Below are 25610 nucleotides of genomic sequence, written 5' to 3' on the forward strand. Positions count from 1 at the left end.
GGCTGGGCTCGGCCTCGGGGGTACACCCGGCTGTACACGCAAACGCACACACGGGTGGCTCTTCTCCTCCCGCAGGGCTCCCTCCCCCATCTTCCCAGGCCCCTCCTTTTCATTCAGGTTTCCTCTCCGCCTTCACCTCTCAGACGCCTGACCTGACCCCCCTGTTTTGATGTGGCTCACCCGCCTCGCGCCCCCATCCTGTCACATCACTCTATTTTACGTTCTTCACAAAACTCGAAATGATGTGGTACCACGTACTGGCTGATGGTTTTGTGATGGCTGGAATTGGTTGATGGTGTGGGATCATTTCAGGATCCTCCCTGCAATTCTTCATTTCCAAGAACAGGGAAGGCGTGCAACAGGGCACTTGTTGAATGACTAACTGATCGCACACAACCTACGTGTGCAACATGTGTACCTGCAGGAACACAGATACAGACACGCAGACGACACACTCGCACACCACATACGGAAGCATTTGCACACAAGCTCAAAGCCACGCACGCACATCTCGCCGGCAGTCTCTGTGACACTGCACAAGCAGCTGTAATCTCCACCCTTATTGTTGTTCGTTTGCCTCCCCTGGGAGCTGGAGCAAGTCCCTTTTGGAAAATTCCAAAGGAGTTAGGCTCCCTTGTCAGGCCGGGAGCTGAATGTGGCCGCAGGTAGGTAACTCTTTATCCCTCCTCTGTAGGATACGGCTAAGAACAAGACCAGAAGGCCGTTTTTCGTGTTGTTGTGGGTTTTTGGTTTTTGTGTTTTTTTGAGGTACTGGGGCCAGAGACTGAACCCAGGGCGTCGCTTGTGGGAAGCCGGCGCTCAACACTCCTCTGAGTTTTTTTTTCCTTCCATTTGTTTGCTTGCTGTGTGCTTTTTTGTTTTTTAGGAGGCATCGAAACCGAACCCGAAACCTCCCTCATTGGAAGCAGGTGCTCAACCGCTTGAGCCACACCCCCTGCTTGGAGGGCAGTTATAAGTGTCGGATACCTGGGACACACTGGGCACTTGGGAAGTACCCCCGTCCCTGTCAGGCGGGAGGAGCCCATGAGTTGTGCTCTCACACGCCAGAAATGCCATCGGCGACAGCGCTGGCATTTCCCGCTGACGCTTGGGGCCGTGCCTGGAACAGCGTTTAAAGTGACCCTGGCGGACGAGTACACGGGTTTGCGAACAGATCGAGGCTCAACAGGGCCAGGTGCACAGCTCAGTCCTCCGGAAGGAGCAACTTCCCCCACAGGCCAGATGGTGAGCCTGGTTTGGGTATCTAAAAATGGGGCTCAGGTGCTGGTAGCTGGAGCAGAGGTTGCCAACTCAGATCCTTTAGAGGCCAGGCAGTTCATGAAAATGACTGGACTGGATAGATGCACCGTAAGAGGGAAGGAGGAGAACCCTGGCCAACTAGAAAAGGTGTGCCCGGCCCGAAGATACTCAAATTCAAATATTTTAAAACCTTGCGCTAACACAATAAAAAGCACCTGCTGGCCAAATTCAGCCTGAGGGTTGTAGGTAGCCTTCTCATTCAGCCAAAAGAGATCGGGAGCTCCTGGCACTCGCCGGCCTCGTAAACCAGAGACTCAAAGCCCACCGATTTGTGCGCCTGACACGCACGGGTGCCAGCTGCCTCCTGCTTCCGGAAAAATAAAGATCCTTCCAGCGACTTCCAGCGCAGGCCGAGGCGACCCGAGCTGGCCAGCCTCCCGCCGCGTTAAGGGCCTTCCCCGGACCGGCATCACCTCCCGCCCCGCACGACTCAGGGGTGGAGGCGTGGTGACACTTGGGAGCGGGGCGAATAGACCCAGGCAGGGCTTGGGCACTCAGAGGAGGCCCAACAGCCGCAGAGAGAGGGGCGGGGCCTTGCGCAGGCGAGGTCTGGGGGCCTCTGCGGCGAAGAAAAGCAGGATTTCCGCACGGACGGGGCGGGGCCTCGGAGTGAGGGGGCGGGGCCTATGCGCGAGCGACAGGTGGGGCCTCCGCGGCCAATCGAGACAGGAGCGCGGCAAGGCGGAGGCGGGCCTAGGCATCGGTGTGGGCGGGGCCTCCGCGGGGAGGGGCGGGGCCTATGCGCGAACGACAGGTGGGACCTCCGCGGCCAATCGAGACAGGAGCGCGGCCAGGCGGACGCGGGCTTAGGCATCGGTGTGGGCGGGGATTCTGCGGGAGGGGCGGGGACTGCGCGCGGCCAATCGGGACAGGAGCGCGGCAAGGCGGAGGCGGGCCTAGGCATCGGTGTGGGCGGGGCCTCCGCGCGCCCTAGGAGCGGGGTGTTTCCTTGCGGATCGAGCGCCGGATTCTCGGCACTGCCGCCGTCCCCGCCCACTTCTTCTTCACCTGAGGCGGTGTCGGGGGCCCCCTAGCGCTGGTCCCGTTCCGCTCTGGGGTTCTGGCGGCTTCCCAGATCACTGCGGACCCTCGCCCATTTCGGCCGAGGCCCCAAACTTCGGGGCGCCTCTCCGGAGGGGCTGCCGGAGCTCCGTCCCCCTCTGGGGCGACTACCCTCGCCCCTTCCCCTCGGACGGGGTTTTCTGCGTGCGGCGTGGGGCGTGAGAGGCCTGACTGCACGAAACCGCGTCTTCCAGGGCCCGCGCTGCTGCTTTCGGAGGACGTCCCCGCGGCGCGTGAGTGCCACGCGTGGGCCGGCGTGCGTGTCCGCATGCGCATGCCTGCCGGGGCGCGTGCACGCGGGTCTCGCGCACAGCCCGGCGTGCGTGGGCGCCGAGGTGCGAGCCGCGGGCCCCTGCGCTGCGGGGCGCGGGGCCTCCCTGGGTGGCGCACTCCCAGCGGGCGCTGTACCGCCCAGCAGGAGGCGCGCGAGGCCACGTTCCGGCCGGCTGCGAGTCCCCGCCTGGGGGGCACCCTCTCCCCACCCGGCCCTCCAGGGGCGGGCGGGAGATGGGGAGGCTCAGGCCTGAGCTTGGGCTCAGTCTTGTCGCTGGGCTAAATGTGCCAGGCCCCAAAAAGCGGAGTGGGACAGGGCTGGGGCCCGAAAGCCCCCTCGGTCGCCCCACGCGGCGCCCAGCTCTGCCCGCGCAGCGCCGGCTACAGACAGATTGGCTTTATTCGTGGACACGCGGCGGGGGCGGCCGGGCCCGCCCGCCCGGAACACGCTCACACGGGGGTTGGGGGAACTCTCCATGCCACAATCACAACACACGACGCCCGCGCTCGGGTCGGGCCGGCTGGGGGGAGGGGGCATGGCACAGCCTGGCTCCTGGTTTTGGTTTAAAAAGAAAAAGAAAAAAAAAAGGTTCCTGGGGTCGATGTGGGGATGGATTGTGGGGGCTGCCCGGAGCCCCTCGGAGAGCCTCTGCCGGAGGCGAAGGGGGCCGTCGCTTTCCGCTCTTGGTTGAAAAACACAGAAAACATGCTACATCCGCGCAGACACTGGACGGGTTAGGCTGGGGAGGGGGCACCCAGGCGCGGCCGTAGCCCCGGCCCTGTCCACGCCCCAGGGGTGGACGCGGGCGGGTAGGACAGACGGATGGACAGACACTAACACAGGCTCCGAGGGGGCGCCTCGGAGCGGAAGGAAGATCTCGTGTTTGAGGGGGAAGGGGTGGGAGGACAGCCCTGGCTCGTGGTGGGGGGAGAGGGGAGGGGGCAGGTCAGGGATTGTGCTGCTGGTGGGGGGCCGTCCTGGGCCCTTACGCCTCTGGCTCATATTCCTGATACTCCTCCTGCATCAGAGGGGTGGGGGTGGAATGGAAAAAGAGCAATGGGTGGGGTGCCCGGAGACCCCTCCCCCTTAGGGAGGAACGGTGCATGCCCCGCCCCCTACACAGGGCCCCAACCCGGAGGCTCGATGACAGCTGCGCAGGGATCCCTGGGACCCAGCACTAGACCCCGCCTGTCCTCCCCTCCCGGCTCCCACCCCCGGGAGCCTAGGTTCTAGAAAAGGGCACTCTGGAGGCCCCTGACCCAACCCGATCCTGCCAAGGACCTCCCACCCCAGCTGGCAATGACCCGGATCTTCCTGAAGGCCAGCCCAGGTGCCCTCTCACCTGGAGTGGTTCCTCATAACTTTCTCCTTCTGGCTCCATCAGGGGTTCGATCAGCGGCTCCTCAGCAGCTTCCTGGGCCACTTCCTCTGGCTGCAGACAGAGAAGGGGCAGGGTTGGTAAGGGCAGCCGGGCAGGGCCCCAAATTCCTTCCCAGGGTATCTTTGCATGGATTTGCAGAGCGGGGAGGGCGAAACCGTGTTGGTGATTAAACTGGCAGTTTTTAATTAAATTGTTTATCTGGAGTGCCTGGGAAGTGGGAAGTAAATCTCCCCAAATCAGCACTTGAAGCTGGGGTGGGGAGGCGAGCTGGGCCCCCAGACTTCCTCCCCCAGTCCCCGGCAGTCTTCTGCAGTTCCATCATTTGGTCGGCACAGGACCAGGGACAGACACCACACTCAGTCACCAATTTTCCCCTGCCCTCCCTGTGTGTCAGGCCCTGTGCTGGGCCTTGAGACCCCCGGAGGGCTCCCCGGGGCCCTGGGGAGGCGGGGGACGGGGACAGGGCTGGACAGGGGCTCTGTGCCATTCCCCTGCCGCCTTGCATCCATCCCTCCCCCAGGGCCCTCCGTGGCCTGATTTCTTCAGCTGCTGCTATTTTAAGATAAGCTGGAAGCAACAGCTCATGGTGTTGCTTGGGTGAGTGAGCTGAGACTCTCCCCTCCCCCCTGCATCTGCTGCCCAGATAGGCCAGGCCAGTGGGCACGTGGAGGGGGCTGCCAGCCACTGCAGGCGAGCACATGTATGTGCACACACACGGACACACGCAATAACCTCAGGTACATGCACGGCTGTGCAGAGTCCAAGGCCACATGTGGGCTGGCACATACCCGGACCCCTGGGGGAACCTGTCGGCAGGAGGCATACCACCTCCCCTTCTTGCATGTGTGGCCACTGTCCCTCCCTAGTGGATGCTCTAGGGACCCCGACCCCAGGCAGCCAGCTCCTTGGCATTACCTGGATGGGCCCTATGAGCATATGAGTTTCCATCTCCTTATCTAACTCATTGTCCCCATTTCACAGATCGGGACACTAAGGACCCGGAGGCAGGGAAGTTAGTTTGCCCAACGTCACCCAGCAACTTAGTTTCCCGGAAGAAACAGTGTTAAATCTCCCGGCATGAGCACGTGGTTTGGAGACCACTCAAATGCCCACCCACACCCGGTCGGATGTGTACACCCTTGTCTAGTCCCACAATGGGCTAACTGTACACGAAGCACCACAATCACACCACCAGCATGGCTGAATCTCACCGAGGTACTGTTGAGTGAAAGAAGCCAGATCAGAAGAATTAAGTACTTTATGATAACATTTATAGGCAGTTAAAAATCACCCAACTCATTGGTGGTGATAGAAGTCAGACCAGCATTTGCCCTGGGAGTGGGGGAGGCAGGGCCAGGATAGGGGTGAGTGAGTGAGGCACCCAGGGTGCAAATTTTAAGAAGACACTTGCTCCCAGGGTCGTGCAAATGAGACCCCGAGAGTGAGTGCCCCCTTACGTAAAGCAGGCTGGTGGGCACAGACGTTCAGAAGTGCTGACCTGAGCTTGCCTGGGCTCCCTCACGCCCGGTGCCCCTGCAGGGCTGCTGTTTGTTGGATTGTAACTCTGTGGGTCTCCAGCTCCCTTGAGGAGCCTTGAGGACTCAAAAAGTGCTGGTCGGAGGAAGGCGGCACAAGAGATGATTCTGTGCCAAGGCCCATCACAGACAGCCTGGAGGCTGGCAGGTCTGGTCTCAACCTGCCTGACTCACTTCTGCTCCCAGCCCAGAGGCAGGCGGCTCCCGTTAAATGGACCTGAGATTATCCTTCCCGCCAATTTATAAGGAAGGGACACAGTCAGGAATTGGGACATGGGGCAAGTCGCTCTCCCTCTCTGAGCTTCAGTTTCCTCATCTGGAAAATGGGACGGTTCTGGTGCCTTCCACCTTGTGAGGGGCCAGGGAATCCTATGGCCGCCCATACAAGAGGTCAGAGCATGGGAGCCATCGCTGGGTGACATCACGGTGCCGAGACAGGGCCAGGCACACAGCTAGCACAATGCAGAGGCGGGACTTGACCCAGAACTTCTGAGTCGAGTCCCAGTCCACTGTTGCAAGGAACCAGTGGTGCAAGATGTCTGGAGTGGGAGGCAGGTATGGGATCTTCCACCCCTGATGGGAACGCTCACGCCGAATGGACATGGATGGCCAAACCCGGTATGGAAGAGGAGTCCCCCAGCCTCGCGGAGGCAGAGGGCTGTGCATGTATGGGGGCAGGTGGACCTGGTGCATCCCCAGGAGGGGTGTCTGGCACGCACAGGTGGGCTCTGTGATGGTGGGACACCCATGCATACCTCTAATCACATGGGCCCTCTCACATGGTTGTGGAGCCACCATCTTTTACGGAACTCCCAGCTCGTAAACGAGCAAAAGCCAGGCCCGTTCAATCAGTGGTGCTCAAAGTGCTGTCTCTCGGCCAGTGGCATCAGCATCACAGGGGTACTACTTGTAAAAATGCAAATTCTCGGGCCCCTTCTCAGACCTATTGAATCAGAAGTTCTGGGGAGGGGGCCCAACAGTCTGTTTTTTTAGGAGGTACTGGGGATTGAACCCAGGACCTCGTACATGGGAAGCAGGTGCTCAGCCACTGAACTCCATCCGCTCCCCAGTCTGTACTTGAAAGTGTTCTCCCGGTGATTCTGATGCGTGCCCAAGTTTGAGAACCTCTGCTCTGCATTATCCCCAATCTGCCTAAGAGCCCTACTGTGTTCACCTCCTGTTTTGCAGGCAAAGAATTGGGCTCAGAGATACAATGGGACTCGTTCAGGGTCACAGGGCCAGGAGCAGTGGAGCTAGGATTCAAACCCAGCTCCAGGGCTCTTGTCCTCCAGGATGTGTAAATGAAGGCCCCGTTTCTATGCACACATGGGCAGCTGCCACCACTCCCCTGGTGGAATGTGTCCATACAAATGTGACACAGATCATCCACCCACCCCACATAGCTCACACAACAAGCTCATGTCTGCCTCGGGGCCTTTGCACTTGGTCTTTCCACCACCTGAAATACTCTTCCTGCACATCTTCCCCCAGCGCATTCCTTAGTTGGCACCTTAGGTGTCACCTCCTCCAAGAAGCCCTCCCAGCTATAGTAGATCCCCTCACCCCTATCCCATCACCCTGCTATCTTTTCCTTCATCGCACTGTTCCCTGTCTGAAACCATCTCGTCTATTTATGGGTATATCTTCTCCCACTACAATGTCAGCGCCACGGAAGCAGGAATCTCATTCACTGCGGTAACTCCTAGAACAATTGCTGCCTGGCATGAATATTTGTTGAATGAAATGAAACGAATACACAGAGATGTGCGCAGATGGGGCCAGAAGTGATCCGGGCCACCCTCGCCGGCAAGACACGCTACAGCCAGCTCTGGGTGACTGTCATGGGGAGGGCCCCCCAGACACGCACACTTTCATGCACCCCCGCTGTGAGCTGGGTTTATCGGGGTTCTGCAGACTGTAAGGCAAGGCGGCTTGTACCCCAGGCTTCTGGGGGAGAGGGGGTTGGGGGCAGCTTACTCAGGTGCCTGGTGTGTGTGTGTGTGTGTGTGTGCGCGTGCGCGCGCGTCGTGGGGGCACAGCTCACCTTCAGGTCGGTGGGGAATTCCTCCTTCTTCACCAGGCCCGTAGCTGCCGCGATGTTCCCAGCCCCAGAGAACACGGCCCCTCCCAGATGTGACGCCTGCTCCTTGGTCTTCTCAGCCACTGGAGGGGACCGGGCCGCGGGGTGCGGGTAGGGGGGCGGTTGGGGGCCAGGGTGAGGGGCAGGCCTGGGCGCCCCCTCGCTGTAGTGCCCCAGGCTTGTCCTCCCCACGGAAGATCCACCCTCCCCTCACAGAAGCCCTTGGAGCGTGCACCCCCCCCCCCTCAGCCCTCTGGAGATCACAGGTCCCGGGGAAGGGGGTACCTGAGGCGACACCTTGTACCACCCCCTCTCTGGTCTTGCTTCCTGCAGGGAGAAAAAAAAAAAGCACATGTAAGGGCTCTGGGCTGAGGGGTCAGAGATTCCAGCACGGCGGGGGGCTGAAGAGTGGGCCCGGGGGGCAGGCCGGCTGTGGGCCACCTGCCCCCGTCACTGCTCCTCGGGCATCCTCGAACAAGGCCTCCACACCCCACAACCCCCGCCCCGACGCCACCCCCCACTGCTCAGCACCTTACCGAACCCCCCTACTTCCTCAGCACTCCCATTACCTCCCCCCACTGTCTATCCACTCCCCGCCCCACCTGATAACCAGCCCTGCCCCTCTAGTGGATTTTGGCTCAGCCCCGTGCAAAGCACTCCCCTTGCACTGTGACACCTAAACCTATTCCCAGCCCTGGGAAATGGGTGCTATTATCGTCCCTGTTTCTCAGCTGGGAAAAAAAAAATGCTGGAAAGTTCTGGAAGGGAAAGGAGCTGGCTCAAGGTCCAGCAACTGGGAAGGCACTGGACTGGAGTAGGCGTGCAGGCCTCTCTGGCCCTAAAACTCCAACCCCCATGGCGTGAGTGTGAAGCTCAGGATGGGAGGCAGCTGGGGGTAGGGTTGTGGCAAAAAAAAAAAAGCTGTGTGTGCTGAAAGGTCCGCCCAGCACCCCGATGCATGCCTAGCCTGGCCGTGTCCCCCTACCCCGCTCTCCTTTTCCTTTAAAGACTCCCTTCCCCTAAGGAGGGTACAAACACCTCCTCTGGCCAAAGCCGGGAGTGCCTGATGTGCAGGCCGGGTCCCGGGGTGATACCCCGATTGTGTGTCGCCCGCCACAGCACCCGGGCCTTCTCGGGAGGGTGGTCACTTTATCGGTGAAATGGGGGTGGGAGCTGTTAGGAAGGGCGAGAGCCTGACCGGGAGGTGGCGGAAGGGAGGAGGAGCCTCAGCCGAGCCTGAGTGGGGCCCCCATCCTGAAGCTGCGGCAACCCTGAAATGGGGACCTAGGCAGGCTGAGGCGGGAAGGAGGCGGGGGCCGGCTGCGTGCCCCGCTCCCCCATCCATCCCACAAACATTTGTTCGTGGTGTTCTGGGCCAGGCTCCAGGGCCAGCGGCTCGCTGTCTGAAGCGCAGAGTCCATGCCTGGACCACGAGTGCTGGGAGATGGTTTCCAGCCTCCGGAGGGAGCTGGGGAACTGAGGGTGACTGACCGAGCCTGGGCCTTGACAACTGGGGGGCAGGTGCACATGCCGAAAGGTGGCTGCGGAGGGTAGTCCAGGCGGAGGGTGCATGCAGGCAAGGCACCGAGGGGGGTGATTCCAGGGCCGGCATGAAGTGGGTCCGGGCGTCCAGGTATGATGAGAAATGACGTTGGAAAGGTAGACTGAGGCAGGAGCCCAACAGGTGTTGCCTGCCAGGCTACCGGGAGCTGAGGCTTCCACGGGTAGGAAACGGAGAGCCTCCAGGGGTTCCTGGGCAGGTGGGAGGAGGCAGGAGGTGCTGGTCTACGGGGAAGGGCAGGGTAGCTGAATGGGGCAGTCTGTTAACAGGGACACCACTGTTGGGGTGCCGGGGGTTCAACAGGAGTGACAGGGCGGGGTGGGGGGTGGGAGGCCAGAACCAGGTCTTCTCCCCGTCCCCATCACCACTGCCCTTACCCCAGCCATCCTCATCTGGTGGCCTCACTCACCTCCCAGCGGCCTCCCTACAATTGATCAGCATCTAACAACTGGAGGGGCCTTTCTAAACTGTCATCAGATCTTGTCCGTCCCCTACTGTCCACCTCTTCTGGCCTTCGTGGGGTGTGTCAGAATGCTTTGCCCTGGCCGGAAGGCCCTGGCCAGCCTCTCTGATCTCATCTCCTACCAACTGCTTCCTGCCATCGGGGCTCCTCTAGCCCGATCTCTGCTAGCCTCAGGGCCTTTGCACCTGCCATCCTCACCCCTCACACACACACACACACACACACACACCTGGTTCCTTCTCAGTATTCAGGCTCAGCTCCTGTCACCTCTTCTTGACTAATCCACCTCGGGGCCTTTGCACCTGCCATTCTTACCTTACAACCCCCCCCACCCATACCTAGTTCCTTCTCAGGATTCAGGCCTTAGCTTCTGTCACCGCCTCTTGACTACCACAGTAGTCCCTATCTCAACCACTTGGTGTCAAATCCCACTCCTGAACTGCTCTGTATCACCATCTGGTATTTTCTTGTTTGATCTAGAAGAGCAGGCAGCTCCAGCATCCACACCACACTTGGTACATAGTAGGTGTCTGATAAATATTTGGCAAGCGACCACAATCCCAAGCACGTCGGCACCCCAGGTAGATGGCTCAGCCTTTCTGAGTCTGTGTGTGAGGACATTTACACCTGCTCCCCACACACGCAAGCCCTGAATCACCAGATGGACTCAGTAGAGGGCCTTTTCTGTTCCTTCCCCTTTTATGCAAATAACCCTGCAGTCTCGGCCTCCTCTCCCTCGTAGAGCCCCCGGTTGCTCTAGACCCCAGCTGGGGGCCGCAGGGAGGGGGGACCACAAACCCTCTGGAGGGGGTGCTGTGGGACCAGGGGAGGGCTAAAGCCCAGCCGGAGGTTTCATCAGCCTGGGCAAGGCAGTTCAGCCTCCAGGAGTCTCAGTTTCCCTGCTTTGCAGAATGGGCTGGGAGCATCCAGCCAGCCAAGGGTGGCTGATGGCATTTCCCACGGTACTTGGGCTCAGCCCCAGGTAACTGCATACTGACCGTGATAATGAAATTAAGCAAGAGAAGGCCATCTGCTTTGGCCGCTGCCTTGGTCTCCGGCCTTTCAGGGGAAATCCCACCCTCATCTCCCCTCCCAACTGCCCGACCACCCACTCCGGGCTCCTCAGGGACCCAGGCTGCCGGGACTCGCTCTGTCCCCAGTGACCCCTGCTTCACCTCGTCTGCTGACTCACGTCCTCCTGCCAGACCCCTCACTCCCTCTAAGGAGCCGGCCTGTTCCTCCAAGACACCCCCCACCCCCCGCAGCCTCGCCCACCGACGTAGAGGACGCCCTCCTTGGTCTTCTCCGCGGCCTCGGTGACCCCCTGCTTGGTTTTCTCGGCGGCGGCCACGACGCCCTCCTTGGCCATCGACAGGCCCTTCATGAACATGTCCATGCCGGCGGCCTGGAGGAGGCGAACACACGGCCGCGGTGTCTGCTCCCGCACCCCGGCTCCGGCCCTCCCCCAGCGGACGCGGGGGCCCTCGCCCCTCCCTCCGGAGACCGCAGCGCCCTTCCGAACCCGGAGTCCCCTTCCCTGCTCTCAACCCCCCACCCCCGCCCCAGCGCGTGGCCTCCGGGCCGCGCTGAGTCCCCGCGTCCTTGAAACCGGAGGTTGCGGGAAGGGCCGCGCCTGGGTTCTGCGGGGGCCCCGCGACCTGCAGTGCCCGGGGAACCCGGGTGCCGCGCTCGGCGCGAAGCCCCGGGCCTGCCTGTGCGTGCACGACAGGAGCCCACGGCCGTGCACACACACACACAGACACCCACGGACACACTCACGTGCACACACAGGACACGCAGGCGTTCCAACGTGCGCGGACCCCCTGACACGCACGGGCACACGGGCGCGGGCGCACGGCCACACGGACGGTTAGCCGCCGAGGAGCAGGCACGCACCCCAGGGCGCAGACTAACACGCCGCGCCCCGCGCCCCTCTCCCCTCGCGCCCTTCTCCATCCCCTGCCCCATCTCCGCCCGCAGCGCCTTCCCCGTCCCCGGCGCCCGGCGCGCGGCCGCCTCACCTGGCTGCGGGGCCCGGGCTGGGGCCGGAGCGGCGGGAGCGGCGGGCGGACGCGGGGCTCGGCGAGGCCGGGCGGGGAGGGGCTCGGGGCGGCTGGGGCGGTCGGCGGCAGGCGGGGCGCGGGCCCTGAGCCGCGGCGCAGCGGGGCGCGGGCCTCGGGTGCGTCGCCAGCCTCCGCTCGCTCCTGGCGCCCGGCTCGCTCGCGCGCTGGCGCTCGGGCTCCGGCTCCGACTCGCGCGCTGCGGCAGCTCTGAGCTCAGCGCCCCCCCCCGGCGGCCGCGCCGCCCCCTCGGCCTGACTGACAGGGGGCGGGGAGGCGGCAGCTCCGCGGAGCCCGCCAGCCTCGCGCGGCCCGGGCAGCGCCGCTGGGGAAACCCGGGGGCCTGACGTCCTGCCCCAGGAGCTTCGTCTGGCTGCGGGAGACGAGGCGACTGGCGGGGAGTTAGGGAAGGAACCCCGCGGCCGGCTTGGGAGTCGGGGTCGGCTGGGCTCGAATCCCCAGTGCGCTTTTTACTAAATGGGACCTTGGGCTTCCCAGCTCTCCTTGCTGCATGCGAGTGTCCCCTGCTGTAAAATACAAGTGACTCATTTAGCAGATGGGTCCTGAGCGCTTGAACCAGGCAGGGTCAAGGCTGAAGACTGGAGAAGGAAAGCAAGTGCTTTCGGAGGGGCGGTGGGGATGGAGAAGGCGGGCAGGACAGAAAAGAAATGTGTCCACGCTTAACTCAGACAAGGTTATCTGAGCTAGTGAGACCTGTTATGAAGATAATAACACAGTGAGGTACCAGGGGGACTAGAGGAGGGGCGCTTGGGATAGAATTGTCAGGGCAGGCCCCTCCAAGGGGGTCACTCCGAGCAGCAATGCCTAACAGAGGCCACCAAAAGTCAGGTTGGGTGAAGGCAAGGTCCATAGAGCGGGAACTGCCAGTGCAAAGGTCCTGGGGCAGGACTGTGCTTAGGAACAGATAAGAGGCCAGCGTGGCTGGGGTAGCCCTCAGTCAGGGCTATGATAGCGTTATGCCCGGGATCCCAGAGGAAAGGGACTCTGACTGCTTAGGGGAGTCAGGGGAGGCTGCACAGGGGAGGTGAGAGCTGAGCTAGGCCTTGCAGGATGAGTAAGCTTTCACCGCCGGACTAGGGAGAAAGGGTATAGCATGGGCAAAGGCACTGTGGCCAGACACACAAAGGTGACAGATGTGAGTGACAGATGGTGAGGTGAGGGGCCAGCCAGCAGCCAGACTGTGCAGGGCCTGGGGTGGGGAATGTTCACGGGGGTTGGCAGCAGGGCATATTGGCACTGGTTTTTTGGGAAGAAAGTTGGCAATGTGTATCAAAAACATAAATGTTTCTTTTGGGCCAACCATTCCCCTTTCAGGAATTTATCTTGTGGATATTCACACAAGCACACAGAGACATTTGTGCAAGGGTGTTCACTGCAGTATAGTTTTTTTTTGTTTTGTTTTAAAGGTTAAGAATCTCTAAAGAGATTCTTTTCTTTTCTTTTATTTATTTCTCCCCCCACCCCCGTTGTCTGCTCTCTGTGTCCATTCGCTGTGTGTTCTTCTGTGACCGCTTCTGTACTTAGCAGCAGCACCGGGAATCTGTGTTTCTTTTTGTTGTGTCATCTTGTGTCAGCTCTCCGTGTGTGCAGCGCCATTCCTGGGCAGGTTGCACTTTCTTTCATGCTGGGCGGCTCTCCTTACGGGGTGCACTCCTTGCGCGTGGGGCTCCCCTATGTGGGGGACACCCCTGCGTGGCAGGGCACTCCTTGCGCGCATCAGCACTGCACATGGGCCAGCTCCACACGGGTCAAGGAGGCCCGGGGTTTGAACCGCGGACCTCCCATGTGGTAGACGGACGCCCTAACCACTGGGCCAAGTCCGCTTCCCTGCAGTATATAGTTTATTGTAAGGGGAAAAAAACAAGCCCTGAAAATAATCTAAATGAATTGTAATACATCCATCAGTGAAATGTCATGATGCCTCTAGAAAAGATGAAGCAATGCTGATACATAGAAAAGGATACATATACATACTTATCACATATGTGTTATAAACATGACACCTTATATACAAATATTTACATATTTATAGCAGGGTACACAAAGAACACATCTGCAAGGATCTCCAATCTCTCAGAATGGGACTGGAAGGACTTGGGAGGGAGGCTTTTAGCATTTCACCTTTTTCCTTCTTGTGATGTTTAATTGTTTTCTTTTACCTTGAGCAGTATTTTACTTATGCAATTAAAAATATATATATATTGGCAGCGGACTTGGCCCAGTGGTTATGGCGTCTGCCTACTACATGGGAGGTCCGCAGTTCAAACCCCGGGCCTCCTTGACCCATGTGGAGCTGGCCCATGTTCAGTGCTCATGCACACAAGGAGTGCCCTGCCACGCAGGGGTGTCCCCCGCATAGGGGAGCCCCACGCGCAAGGAGTGCGCCCCGTGAGGAGAGCCACCCAGCACGAAAGAAAGTGCAGCCTGCCCAGGAATGGCGCCGCACACACGGAGAGCTGACAGAAGATGATGCAACAAAAAGAAACACAGATTCCCATGCTGCTGACAACAACAGAAGTGGACAAAGAAGACGCAGCAAATAGACACAGAGAACAGACAACCGGGGTGAGGGGGAAGGGGAGAGAAATAAATAAAAAATATATATGTATATGTATTTATTTTTGTTTATTTCTCCCCACCCTCTCACTGTTTGCACTTGCTGTGTCTGTTCGTTGTGTGCTCATCTTCCTTTTAGGAGGCACTGGGAACTGAACCTGGGACCTCCCATGTGGGAGGGAGTTGCCTAATTGCTTGAGTCACCTCCATTCCCTGCTATATTAGGTCCCTTGTTATGTTTTCCTTCTTGTGTCTCTTGATGCGTCATCTTGTTGTGTCAGCTCACTGTGCCAGCCTGTTGCATCAACTTGCTGTCTTGTGTTTGTCTTCTTTATGAGGCACTGGAAACTGAAACCAGGACCTGCCGTATGGTAGGTGGGAGCTCAGTCACTTGAGCCACATCCACTTCCCTAATTGTGCAGTTTTTAAAGCTTGCATGGAGGACATCTGCTATTATGTCTGGCCTCTGTTATTTATTTTTTAAAATATATTTCTCTTCCCCCCATTGTCTGCTCTCTGTGTCCATTCGCTGTGTGTTCTTCTTTGTCCGCTTCTATTCTTGTCAGTGGGATGGGAATCTGTGTCTCTTTTTCTTGTGTCATCTTGCTGCATCAGCTGTCTGTGTGTGCAGCGCCACTCCTGGGCAGGCTGCACTTTCTTTGGCGCTGGGCAGCTCTCCTTACGGGGCACACTCCTTCTGCGTGGGGCTCTCCTGCGTGGGGGACACCCCTGCGTGGCAGGGCACTCCTTGCGCGCATCAGCACTGCGCGTGGGCCAGCTCCACACGGGTCAAGGAGGCCCGGGGTTTGAACCGCGGACCTACATATGGTAGACAGACGCCCTATCCATTGGGCCAAATCTGCTTCCTGTATGTCTGGCCTCTCAGCATTGGAATTGCCTTCTTCCTAGCTTTGCGGACCACCCCCCCTTTTGAGGCAGGGCCCATCTCCTCCTCCTAGAGCTGGCAGGGCCAGATACTTGCTTTCTCAGCCTCCCTTGCAGCTGGGAGAGGTGTGACCTCAGTCCTCTGTTTAGGCGCGCTAGTTCCAGACTTAGAGCCTGCAGGAAGAAGTGTTGGGAAAGGAGGGCAGTCCGCCGTGGTGAGGAGGGAGGTGATGGCGAGTGGCAGCTCCTGCCGGGGGCCACGGGCAGCAGTGACTGACACTTTCTGGGAGTGCCCAGCGTCAACAGGGCAAGCTGCACTGACCGTGCCAGGCATCGCCCCGGGGGAGTCTGCCTATGCCTGCCTGCGGTGTGCTTTGGGGCACCTTTCCATGCTGCGTGATCTCCAAGGGGGCTTTGCTGACCCTCCTGAAGGTTTTTGGAGTTGTCCAAGATTCATTAATAAAATCCTTATCTGCTTAAATTAGCCAGAAGTGATCTTGTGGCTGTGACTAAGAACCACCGAACGTCAGGGGAGGTGATGCAGAAGGATCAGGAGGGGGAGAGAGGTCCTTGGACTGGCAGTAAATTGGCTATTGGGGAGCTGAACAACACAGGGGCCGACGGGAGTCCCGCGAGGGGAGGGGCATTCAGGGACAGCCTCCAGGAGAAGGTGCTGTCTGAGCTGGGCTTTGAAAGATGAGAAGGACCTTACAAGTGGTGGTGAGCATTCCCAGTGGAAGATCTGGCAGGCGGAAACGTGCAGCGCGTTAAGGGAACAGAAAATAGGTTCATGGGAAACGGATGTGGCTCAAGCGGCTGGGCTCCCGTCTGCCATACAGGAGGTCCAGTGTTCGATGCCCAGGGCCTCCTGGTGACAGCAAGCTGTCCTGCATGCCAAGCTGGTCCACGTGGAGTGCCTGCCCATGCGGGAATGCCACCCTGTGTGGGAGTGCCACCCGTGCAGGAATGCCGCCCGGTGCAAGAGTGTTGGCCAATGCAGAGAGCTGGCGCGGCAAGATGACGCAATAAGAGACGCAGAGGAGAGACAATAAGAAGACGTAGCAGAGCGTGGAGCTGAGGTGGCCTAAGAGAGTGATCGCCTCTCTCCCACTCTGGAAGGTCCCAGGATTGGTTTCCCAGAGCTGCCTAATGAGAATACAAGCAGACACAGAAGAACACAGGAATGACCACAGAGAGCAGACAACGGGAGGGTGGGTGGGTGGGGGGAATAAATCTTCAAAAACTAATAGGGGGAAACGGACTTTGGCCCAGTGGTTAGGGCGTCCGTCTACCACATGGGAGGCCCGCGGTTCAAACCCCAGGCCTCCTTGACCCGTGTGGAGCTGGCTGTGCGCAGTGCTGATGCGCGCAAGGAGTGCTGTGCCACGCAAGGGTGTCCCCTGCGTGGGGGAGCCCCACGCGCAAGGAGTGCGCCCGTAAGGAGAGCCGCCCAGCGTGAAAGAAAGAGCAGCCTGTCCAGGAATGGCGCCGCCCACACTTCCCGTGCCGCTGACGACAACAGAAGCGGACAAAGAAACAAGACGCAGCAAATAGACACCAAGAACAGACAACCAGGGGAGGGGGGGAAATTAAATAATTAAATAAATCTTAAAAAAAAAAAATCTTAAAAAAAAAAAAAGAACTTCTTTAAAAAAAAAACTAATAGGTTCAATTCTGAAATAGGCAGGAAGTGCATTTGGATGCTGGTATAGAAGCACAGACAAAGCAGGAGTTTATTCTTCATGTAAAGAAATTTAGCAGTAGACATCCACAGTTGGTGTGATGAGGTCAGTCATCAGGGGCCCAGAATCCTGCCTTTCTGCTCCACCTGTTTCTTGGTACATGGATTCTAATCTCAAGGTAACCTCATGGTTCAAGATGGCTGCTGAGCTCCAGCCATCATGTCTTGGCAGGAAGCAGAGGAGGGGAAGAAGGATGAAAAGAGCATCTGTCGTTGTCTGTCTCTCTCTTAAGGAATTTGCCCAGAAGCCCCATCCAATAACTCCTGTGTCTCTCTCATTGGCTAATCCTAGCTGCAGGGAGGCTGAGAGAGTGTGGTGATTTAGTTGGACATATGACTTGCTAGAATGAACATGTAAGAGGAGGAGACTAGTTACTGAGGGATCACTAACATCTCTGCCACCTTCCCCCAACCTTTTTCTTTTGAAAAATTCTAAACTTAGAGAAAAGTTGCTGTAATAGTACAATGAACAAAACCTACAGAAATGTTTGGATATTAGTATAATGGATACCCAATTACTTTTTACCTGGATTCACCAATTGCTAGCATCAGGTACATTTTTCTTTATCTCTCTTCATATGTGTTGTGCCCCGAAAAACGGGGCATGGGTGCTGGGCTGCCACTTACTAGCACAGTGGGTCCTTTACCCTGTGCAGCACTGCACCCCCTCTTTGGGGCATAGGTTAGCGAGAGCCCGGGCTCGGGTGTCTCTCTCCTTCCAGGTGAGCTCTCCCTGGAAGTGTGAGTTCTCGCAGCCATCTCCCTGTTTCTGTTCTTTCTTTCCCTGGGAAATGGGCCTCTCCACCCCTCTCATCCCTCTCCCCTTCTTCAGAATGTACTGGGGGGAGTGGGTCTACCTCAGTAGTTTGAGCGCCTGCTTCCTAGATACGAGGTTCTGGGTTCAATTCCCAGTACCTCCTTTAAAAATAATACAAAGAATGTACTTGGGGAGTGGTTATGGCTCAAGCAGTTGAGCACCTGCTTCCCACATGGGAGGTCCTGGGTTCGGTCCATGGTGCCTCCTAAAAAACAAACAAAAAACACCCCAAGCAAACAAACAAACAAAAAAATCAACTCTGGGAAGCGGACTTGGCCCAGTGGCTAGGGCGTCCACCTACCACATGGGAGGTACACGGTTCAAACCCCGGGCCTCCTTGACCCGTGTGGAGCTGGCCCATGCGCAGTGCTGACGCGCGCAAGGAGTGCCCTGCCACGCAGGGGTGTCCCCGCATAGGGGAGCCCCATGTGCAAGGAGTGCACCCTGTAAGGAGAGCCGCCCAGCGTGAAAGAAAGTGCAGCCTGCCCAGGAGTGGGACCACACACGGAGAGCTGACACAGCAAGATGATGCAACAGAAAGAAACACAGATTCCAGGTGCTGCTGACAAGAATACACACAGAAGAACACACAGCAAATGGACACAGAGAGCAGACAACAGGGGGTGGGGTGGGGAAGGGGAGAGAAATAAATTTTAAAAAATCTTAAAAACAAACAAACAAACAGCTCAGGGGAGCGGATATGGCCCCATGCTTGAGCACCGGCTTCTCACGTACAAGGTCCTGGGTTCAATCCCCAGCCCTGGGACCTAAAAAAAAAAAAAAAAGCATGTGTGAGAGAGAATAAATATTGAAGCTTGGGGGAAAGGAAAGGTGGGAGGATGTGGGGAAAGTTTTGGAGAAAGTCCCAAGTGGAGCAACTGGAACAGAGGGCATTGTGTTAAGATAATGGGGATCCCCACCCCACAGCCCAGCCAGGGTTCTGGAAAAATCCCGACCTGCCTATCTAACTCCTTCCAGCGTGATTCAACATTTATCAGTACTTTCCTACTGGTCAGAGACCTCAGGCTGGGAAGGAAGGGGGGCGGGGGGCAGGCAGGATGGGGGAGGAGAACAGGGAGAGGAATAGGTGGCATTTATGGACCACCTACTGTGTGCTAGGTACTATATCCATCATGTCATTAAGCCCTGAGACTGGTCCTTCAAAGCAGGCACTTTATTCCTGTTTTACAGATGACAAAACTGACAACCAGAGACTAGAAGTCAAATAACTGGCCTCTGGCATTCTTTTTGTATTCAATCAGTTTTCTGGGTTTGCCTGATAGTCTTCTAGGTACAGGAAACTGAGGAGAAAATGAGAATATACTAGTAGGATGCAACAGGCCAGAAACAAGGACTAAGGACCAAATAAGGTACCACTGATGTGTAGTTCTCATCAAGGTCATTGGCCACTCAAGGTCATCAGCGACCCCCACCTTGTTAAAAACCCAACAGTCAGCTTGCCAATGTGGCTCAAGCAGTTGAGCACCTGCTTCCCACATGCGAGGTCCCGGGTTCAGTTCCCGGTGCCTCCTAAAAACAAACAACAAGCAAACAAATGAAAAAACCAACTCTGGGGAGCCGATGTGGCTCAGAGGTTGAGCGCCAGCTTCCCACATACAAGGTCTGGGGTTCAATCCCCAGCCCTGTACCTCGAAAAATAAAATAAAATCCAATGGTCTCATCTGCCTGCTCGCCCTGACCTCTGCGTGCTTATCGTGGGCCAGGCACTGGGGGACACAGCCGTGGACAAGAGAGGCCGTGGGGACTTCGCGTCCCGGTGCGGGGAGGCAGGTGATTAAAAGAAGAAGACCGTCTGGTGTGTCAGGAGGTGCTACACGGGAGGGGGAGGCGAAGAAGAGAAGGAGCACGGGGAGGGCTGGAGAGGGCCTAAGGCCTGGCGTGCTCAGATGCTCGAGCAAGGAAGGCCCTTGAGAAAGGCCTGAGCGAGCTTAGAAAGCCAGGGAGGCCCATCCGGGCAGCGGGGACAGGGAAGGACAAGCCCCAGGCGGGAGGGGGCCTGGCATGATTTGAAGACCCACAAGGAGAGAGGCCAGCGTGGCCGGAAGGGGGCAAGGGAGGCAGGGTTGCAGCAGGAGGGGAGGGCACAGGCGCGACGGGGGCCCCGAGCGTCCTGCACCATGAGCAGAGGAGGCACGCCACCTTGTCACCGCTGCTGTGAGGGCTGCAGACTGTTCTTGGGCGAAGGTGAGCTGGGAACCAGTTCAGAGACTGTCACATGACACAGGCACCAGACGCCAGGGGCTCGGGCTAGGGTGGCGGCCTAGGATGATGGAGGGAGAAGAGCTCGGGTCGCGGGTCTGTTTTGGAGGGAAAGCTGAAGACGGGGTGTGCTGATGGGTTGGGAAGAGAGGAGCGCAGGGTCATTCCAAGATTTTCGGCCCAGGGGCACGGATGCAGCTCAAGTGGCTGAGCGCCTGCCTCCCATGGACGAGGTCCCAGGTTCCATCCCCCGGTCCTCCTAAAAACAAACAAGCAGATGAACAAAGAAACCAGCTCTCATTGGGGAACGGATTAGCTCAGGGGTTGAGCACCTGCTTCCCATGTATGAGGTCCTGGGTTCAATCTCCAGTACCTCCTGAAATAAATAATAATTTTTTAAAAAAGGGAAGCAGATGTGGCTCAGGGGATTGGGCTTCCACCTACCACATTGGAGGTTCCAGTTCGGTTCCTGGTGCCTCCTGGGGAAGGGAGCCGGTGGGGCAGGCAGACACGGCAAGCCGACACAACAAAAGAGACACAAAGAGGAAAAATAATGAGAGACACAACAAACCAGGGAGCTGAGGCGGCTCAGGTGGTTGAGCGCCTCTCTTCCACATGAGAGGTCCCGGGTTTGGTTCCTGGTGCCTCTTAAAGAGAAGACGAGCAGACACAGAGAGCACACAGCGACCCCAAATAATGGGTGTGGGAGAGATAAATAAATTAAAAATAAATCTTAAAAAGAGGGAAAAAAAAAAAGATTTTTGTCCCAGCTCCTGGCAGGGTGGAGACAGCTGTGGGACAAGCAGATCTGGGGTAGAGGGTGGTCAGGATTTCCGCTTTAATAGTGGTAAGCATTAGATACCGTTTTAGTTTTCCGGCTGATAGAACAAATACCACGCAATGGGTTGGATTAACAACAGGAATTTATCGGCGCCTGGTTTCGGAGGCCAGAAGGCCGGCTTCCTGCAGGGTCGCTGGCCGTCTCTGGGGTTCCTTGGCTTTTCTGTCACATGGCCGTGCACATGGCAAAGGCTTCTCCTTTCTCCTCCCGGGCCCCTTGTCTTCTAGCTCCTGGCTGCTCCCTGTGGCTTCTCTCTCTGTGTCCAATTTCCTTGCTTATAAGGACTTCAGCCGTATGGGATCAAGGCCCACCCTCGTTCAGGCTGGGCACACCTTAACCAATAACACCTTCAAAGGTCCTGTTTCCAAACAGGTTCACACTCACAGGACCAGGGGTTGGGATCCTGAACATGCCAGGGGATTCGGTCCCCAGCAGACACCCCGGTGCTGAGCAGGCAGTTGGAGATGCTTGACTGATTTCAGGGAAAAGGTCGGGGCCAGAAATATCACCTATATATGACATATAACGCCACGAACTGGATGAGATCATGAAGCAGCAAGAGTCAATAGAGGGAAGCGATGTGGCTCAAGCGAGCGGGCTCCCGTCTACCATATGGGAGGTCCAGGGTTCAATTCTCTCGGGGCTTCCTGGTGAAGGCGAGCTGGCCTGCAAGGAGTGCGGGCCCACGTGGCAAGCTGGCCCGAGCGGAGGCTGGCACAGCAAGATGACACAACACAAAGAGACACAGAGGAGGGAAATAAGAGACGCAGCAGACCAGGGAGCTGAGGTGGTGCCAGAGGTTGAGTGCGTGTCTCCCACTCCAGAAGGTGCCAGGATCGGTTCCTGGTGTCACCTAAAGAGAAGACATTCAGATGTAGAAGAGAAGACAAGCAGACATAGAAGAATGCACAGTGAATGGACACAGAGAGCAGACAGCGGGGCAGGGGGAGGCAGGGAATAAATACATCTTTAAAAAGTAAAAAAGGAGTCAATAGAGCAGGGAGGACTTAGCCGTGGGACCCCCTGAAGCAAAAATGAGGCACCATCAACTTTGTTTATGGCTGTGTTCCCCAGGGCTGGAAACAGTGCCAGGCACACAGCAATCGCTAACTAAGTATTCATTGAATGAAGAGCTAAATGACTGAATGAATGCCTACGTTGTGCTAAGTGCTAAGGAGGAAATAAAACAAGGTGATGAGTTAAAGAATGCATGGAGGCCCACTGGATGGAACGTGGGAGAGTGTGGGCTATGATGTGGACCATTGACCGTGAGGTGCAGCGATGCCCAGAGATGTACTCACCAAATGCAGTGGATGTGTCAAGATGATGGGGGAGAGTGTTGCTGTGGGGGGAGTGGTGGGGTGGGTGGGGTGGGGGGTGAATGGGGACCTCATATTTTTTTAATGTAATATTCTTAAAAAATGAATTTAAAAAATTAAAAAAAAATGCATGGAGGGAGCAGTCTTCTTTAAAAAGGGTAATTGGGAGAGCCTCTCTGAGAAGGAGACATTAGAATCAAGTCCTGAGGGACAAGGAGAAGTCAGTCACGTAAAGAGTTGCAGGAGGGGCCTGCCAGTAAAAGTGCAAAGGCCCTGTGGCAGGAAAGAATCCGGCCTGTTGTGCTCAGGGCCCTAGGAGATGGGAGCATGCAGGAACTTGACTTTGAATCACATCCCAGTTGTCTTGGAGAATTTTAAATAGAGGAGTTAAGTGTACAGATTAATGTGGTTTTCTTAAAATACATTTTTTGTTTTTATTATTCCCCCCAGCCAGATGGCTCCCTCGTCTGTTTGCTCGTTGTTTTTGTTTGTTGTTTGCACTCAGTGTCTGCTCCTTGTTGTTTTTTCTTGTTGCCTGCCCGTTGTCTGTTTGTTTTTTCTTTAGGAGGCACTGGGAACCAAACCTGGGACTGCCCATGTGGGAGGCGGGTGCTCAACTGCTTGAGCCACATCTGCTCCCTGCTCATTTTTTATTTTTTGCTTGTTGTCGGCTCGTTGTTTTTTCTCACTGGCTGCTCATTGTTTTGGGGTGTTTTTTTTTGCTTGATGTCTGCTCGTTGTTTGTTTGTCTCCTTTAGGAGACATCAGGAACCAAACCCAGGACCTTCCAGGTGGGTGGCGGGCACTCAACTGCTTGAGCCACATCTACTCCCAAGATTAATGTTTTAAAGGCTCCTTCTGAGGCACATGGAAGAATAGTCCAGAGGGACACAGGCATGGAAGCAAGGAGAGGGGTAGGAGACGCGTGCCGTGGCCCAGGCCAGAGACGGCACGGCTTGCTTGGGGTGGGAGAGGAGTACGCAGCTTTGAGATATTTTCAGATGAGAATGGCAGGACTGGGATTGGAGAGGCTCTGCTTGTTCAGGAGCATGTCCCCCACAGACAGACTTGGCAGGTCAGGGTTGGGGCTGGGGGCGCTTAGGCCAGGGCCAGGACCCCGGGAGGCCAGGAGGGCCTCTCTCTTTGCAGTCTAGCTTGGTGATCTCGCCGCCAGCCTGGACCCCCTCCGGTGCTTGCTGTCCACGAGTGGGCGTGCGCGTTCCCCAAATTCTCTGACACTCCTCCCGTCGAGAGGAGGGTTTGTGTCCCCTCCCCGTTGGATCTGCGCCCAGACCTGAAGAAACCGGCAGCTCCTGCTTCCGTCTCTCGGGACATTCGCTCTTGGAACCCAGCCGCCAGCCGTCAGGAAGCCGAGCAGCCATGTGGGGAGGCCGGGCAGCGCTGTCCCGGCCGACTGCCCCCAGCATCGGCTGACCCCGCCTTCGAGCCAGCCCCACGGACATCACGGTGGGACAGAGACGAGCTGTCCCTGCTGAGCCCTGCCCTAACTGCAGATTCGTGAGCAAAGTAAATGTTTGTTGTTTTCAGCCACTGAGGTTGGGGTGGTTGGTTACGCAGCAATAGCTAACCGGGACACCGTGAAAGTTGCTCCCGTGTTATCCACAAACCCTGGTGTCAGCCCCTCTCCTCCACCTCTCCCGAGCCTGTCCATCAGCAAATACCATTAGGTCTTCATTCTTTTTTTTTTTTCACTTTGTCGGGAAGCGGATGTGGCTGAAGCAATTGAGCTCCCGCCTACCACATGGGAGGTCCCAGGCTCAGTTCCCGGCACCTCCCAAAGAATATAAGAAAGACAAGGAGCTGATGTGATGGGCCAGCATGGCAGGCTGACAGAACACGATGATGCAACCAAGACACAAGGAGGAAAATGCAATGAGAGACGCAACAAAGCAGAGAGCAGAGGTTAGGTCTTCATTCTTGATCCATCTTCTTGTCTCCATCTTCCCCGCCAGCCCTGTCGGTCCTGATTGGTCTCCTCCCACCATTCTTGCCTTGTAGGGTCTGTTTCTTACACAGCAGCCCAGAGAACTTGCTGAAAAGCAAATTTGATTCGCTACCCAATGCACTTGCATCTACCTGACTCGTTCACTGACTCCCCACCGCTCTTAGGACTGAGATCTAGCCACCCCATCCCTCCACCCTAGTCTTACTTCTCTTCCTCCAGTACCCGTGTCCACTTTTGCCCCAGGGCCTTTGCACTTGCTTTCTCTCCCCCTGGGATGTCCTCCCCCGCCCACCTACTTAAAGCCCACTCATGCTCCAGGTCTCCATCCAAGGGTCACCTCTTCAGATTACTGCCTCTAGACCACTGGTTCTCCAAGTGGGGGGGCCCTGTGACAGCGGGAAAAGGTGCTTACTAAACATTTTTTCACATAAGCACCTCTGAAATACTACACTAATTGAGTTGGTTTTCTATTAATCCAATTTTAAAGTTGACTCTTTGCACTGAGTTCCCTGAAGGATATTAACCACACATTCTCAGTTTTGCTTACAGGAAAAAGATTATGTCTCAAAGCAAAACCAGACAGAATGTGCAAATCTGTAACTTTTCTCAGAGACAAAAAAAGAGTTTCGTACCCTTGAATGGTTGGCTGAGAGAGGAGTCATGAAGACCTTTTAAACTGTGGTTTATTAGCCGCTGAAACCTAGGACAAGGTGATCTTATTGAGACAACACAGGACTAAGAAATTGCACATGCCCTCCTAAGAGCCCCCCCCTTTTTTCTTACTTGCTTTTCTTCTCCTCTACCCCTCTCCTTTGCCTATAAGAACCCTAGCTGCCACAGCGGGTGAGCTCCTGCTGCACGTGTGTGAAGTTCCCAGGTCAATCCCGGTGTAGTGGTTTGTATGGTGATGAATTCCAAAAATAGATATTGGATGAAGTTTGTAATCTGGTCCGTTACTGGGTGTGATTGAGCTATGATTAGGGCTTTGATTGGGCCGCGTCCTTAGGGCATTGAGTCCCCACCCAGCAAGGGATAAAAGGCATGGCAAAGGACAGAGGTGAAAGGTCTTAATGTTGGAGTTTTTGAAGTTGGAGTTTGATTCTGAAGTCTTAAGCTGTAGCCCTGGGGAAAGAGAGCCGTTTGCCTGATGGTCTACAGCTGACCTTGTGGAGGAAACAGAGGAGGTGAACCCAGAGAGAAACGAGCCCTGGGAAGAGAGGAACCCAGGAAGCCTGAACCCTGGCAGACATCGGCAGCCATCTTGCTCCAACACGTGAAAATAGACTTTGGTGAGGGAAGTAACTTAGGCTTTATGGCCTGGTATCTGTAAGCTCCTACCTATATAAATACCCTGTATAAAAACCAACCAATTTCTGGTATTTTGCATCAGCACCCCTTTGGCTAATACACCCTGGTACTGCCCCAAAATAAAGTAAAAAATAAAAATAAAATCACCTGGGGAACTTAAAAGCAGACTCCTGGGGCTTGTCTCCACAGATTAAAACAAA

At 56.7% G+C, this 25610-nt stretch overlaps 1 protein-coding gene across 2 annotated transcripts; it reads right to left on the reverse strand.

Moving 5' to 3' along the window:
* Positions 1-733: 733 nt before the first annotated feature.
* SNCB (synuclein beta) lies at positions 734-11785 on the reverse strand. 2 transcript variants are annotated; one of them, XM_004460004.3, is made up of 6 exons: positions 11698-11785; positions 10952-11081; positions 7938-7979; positions 7617-7735; positions 3999-4088; positions 734-3674 (listed from the first exon to the last, which is right to left on the reverse strand). In XM_004460004.3, exons 2-6 carry the CDS (start codon positions 11070-11072, stop codon positions 3642-3644), a joined length of 405 nt encoding a protein of 134 aa, XP_004460061.1. In that variant the 5' UTR covers positions 11073-11081; positions 11698-11785; the 3' UTR covers positions 734-3641. The 2 variants fall into 2 exon arrangements, with proteins under 2 accessions (XP_004460061.1, XP_058138641.1); XM_058282658.2 differs by lacking the exon at positions 11698-11785 and adding an exon at positions 11456-11679 and having other exon boundaries at positions 3552-3674.
* Positions 11786-25610: the final 13825 nt, after the last annotated feature.

Source organism: Dasypus novemcinctus, chromosome 2, assembly GCF_030445035.2.
Source record: "Dasypus novemcinctus isolate mDasNov1 chromosome 2, mDasNov1.1.hap2, whole genome shotgun sequence".
NCBI classification, from domain to species: domain Eukaryota; kingdom Metazoa; phylum Chordata; class Mammalia; order Cingulata; family Dasypodidae; genus Dasypus; species Dasypus novemcinctus.

Coding starts and splice junctions, on each gene's coding strand:
- SNCB (XM_058282658.2), bottom strand. CDS start 11,644: ATGGGGCAGGGGATGGAGAAGGGCGCGAGGGGAGAGGGGCGCGGGGCG. Junction 7,980..10,951: donor GGAGGGCGTCCTCTACGTCG/GTGGGCGAGGCT, acceptor TTCTCCCTGCAG/GAAGCAAGACCAGAGAGGGG. Junction 3,675..3,998: donor GTTATGAGGAACCACTCCAG/GTGAGAGGGCAC, acceptor CCTCTGATGCAG/GAGGAGTATCAGGAATATGA.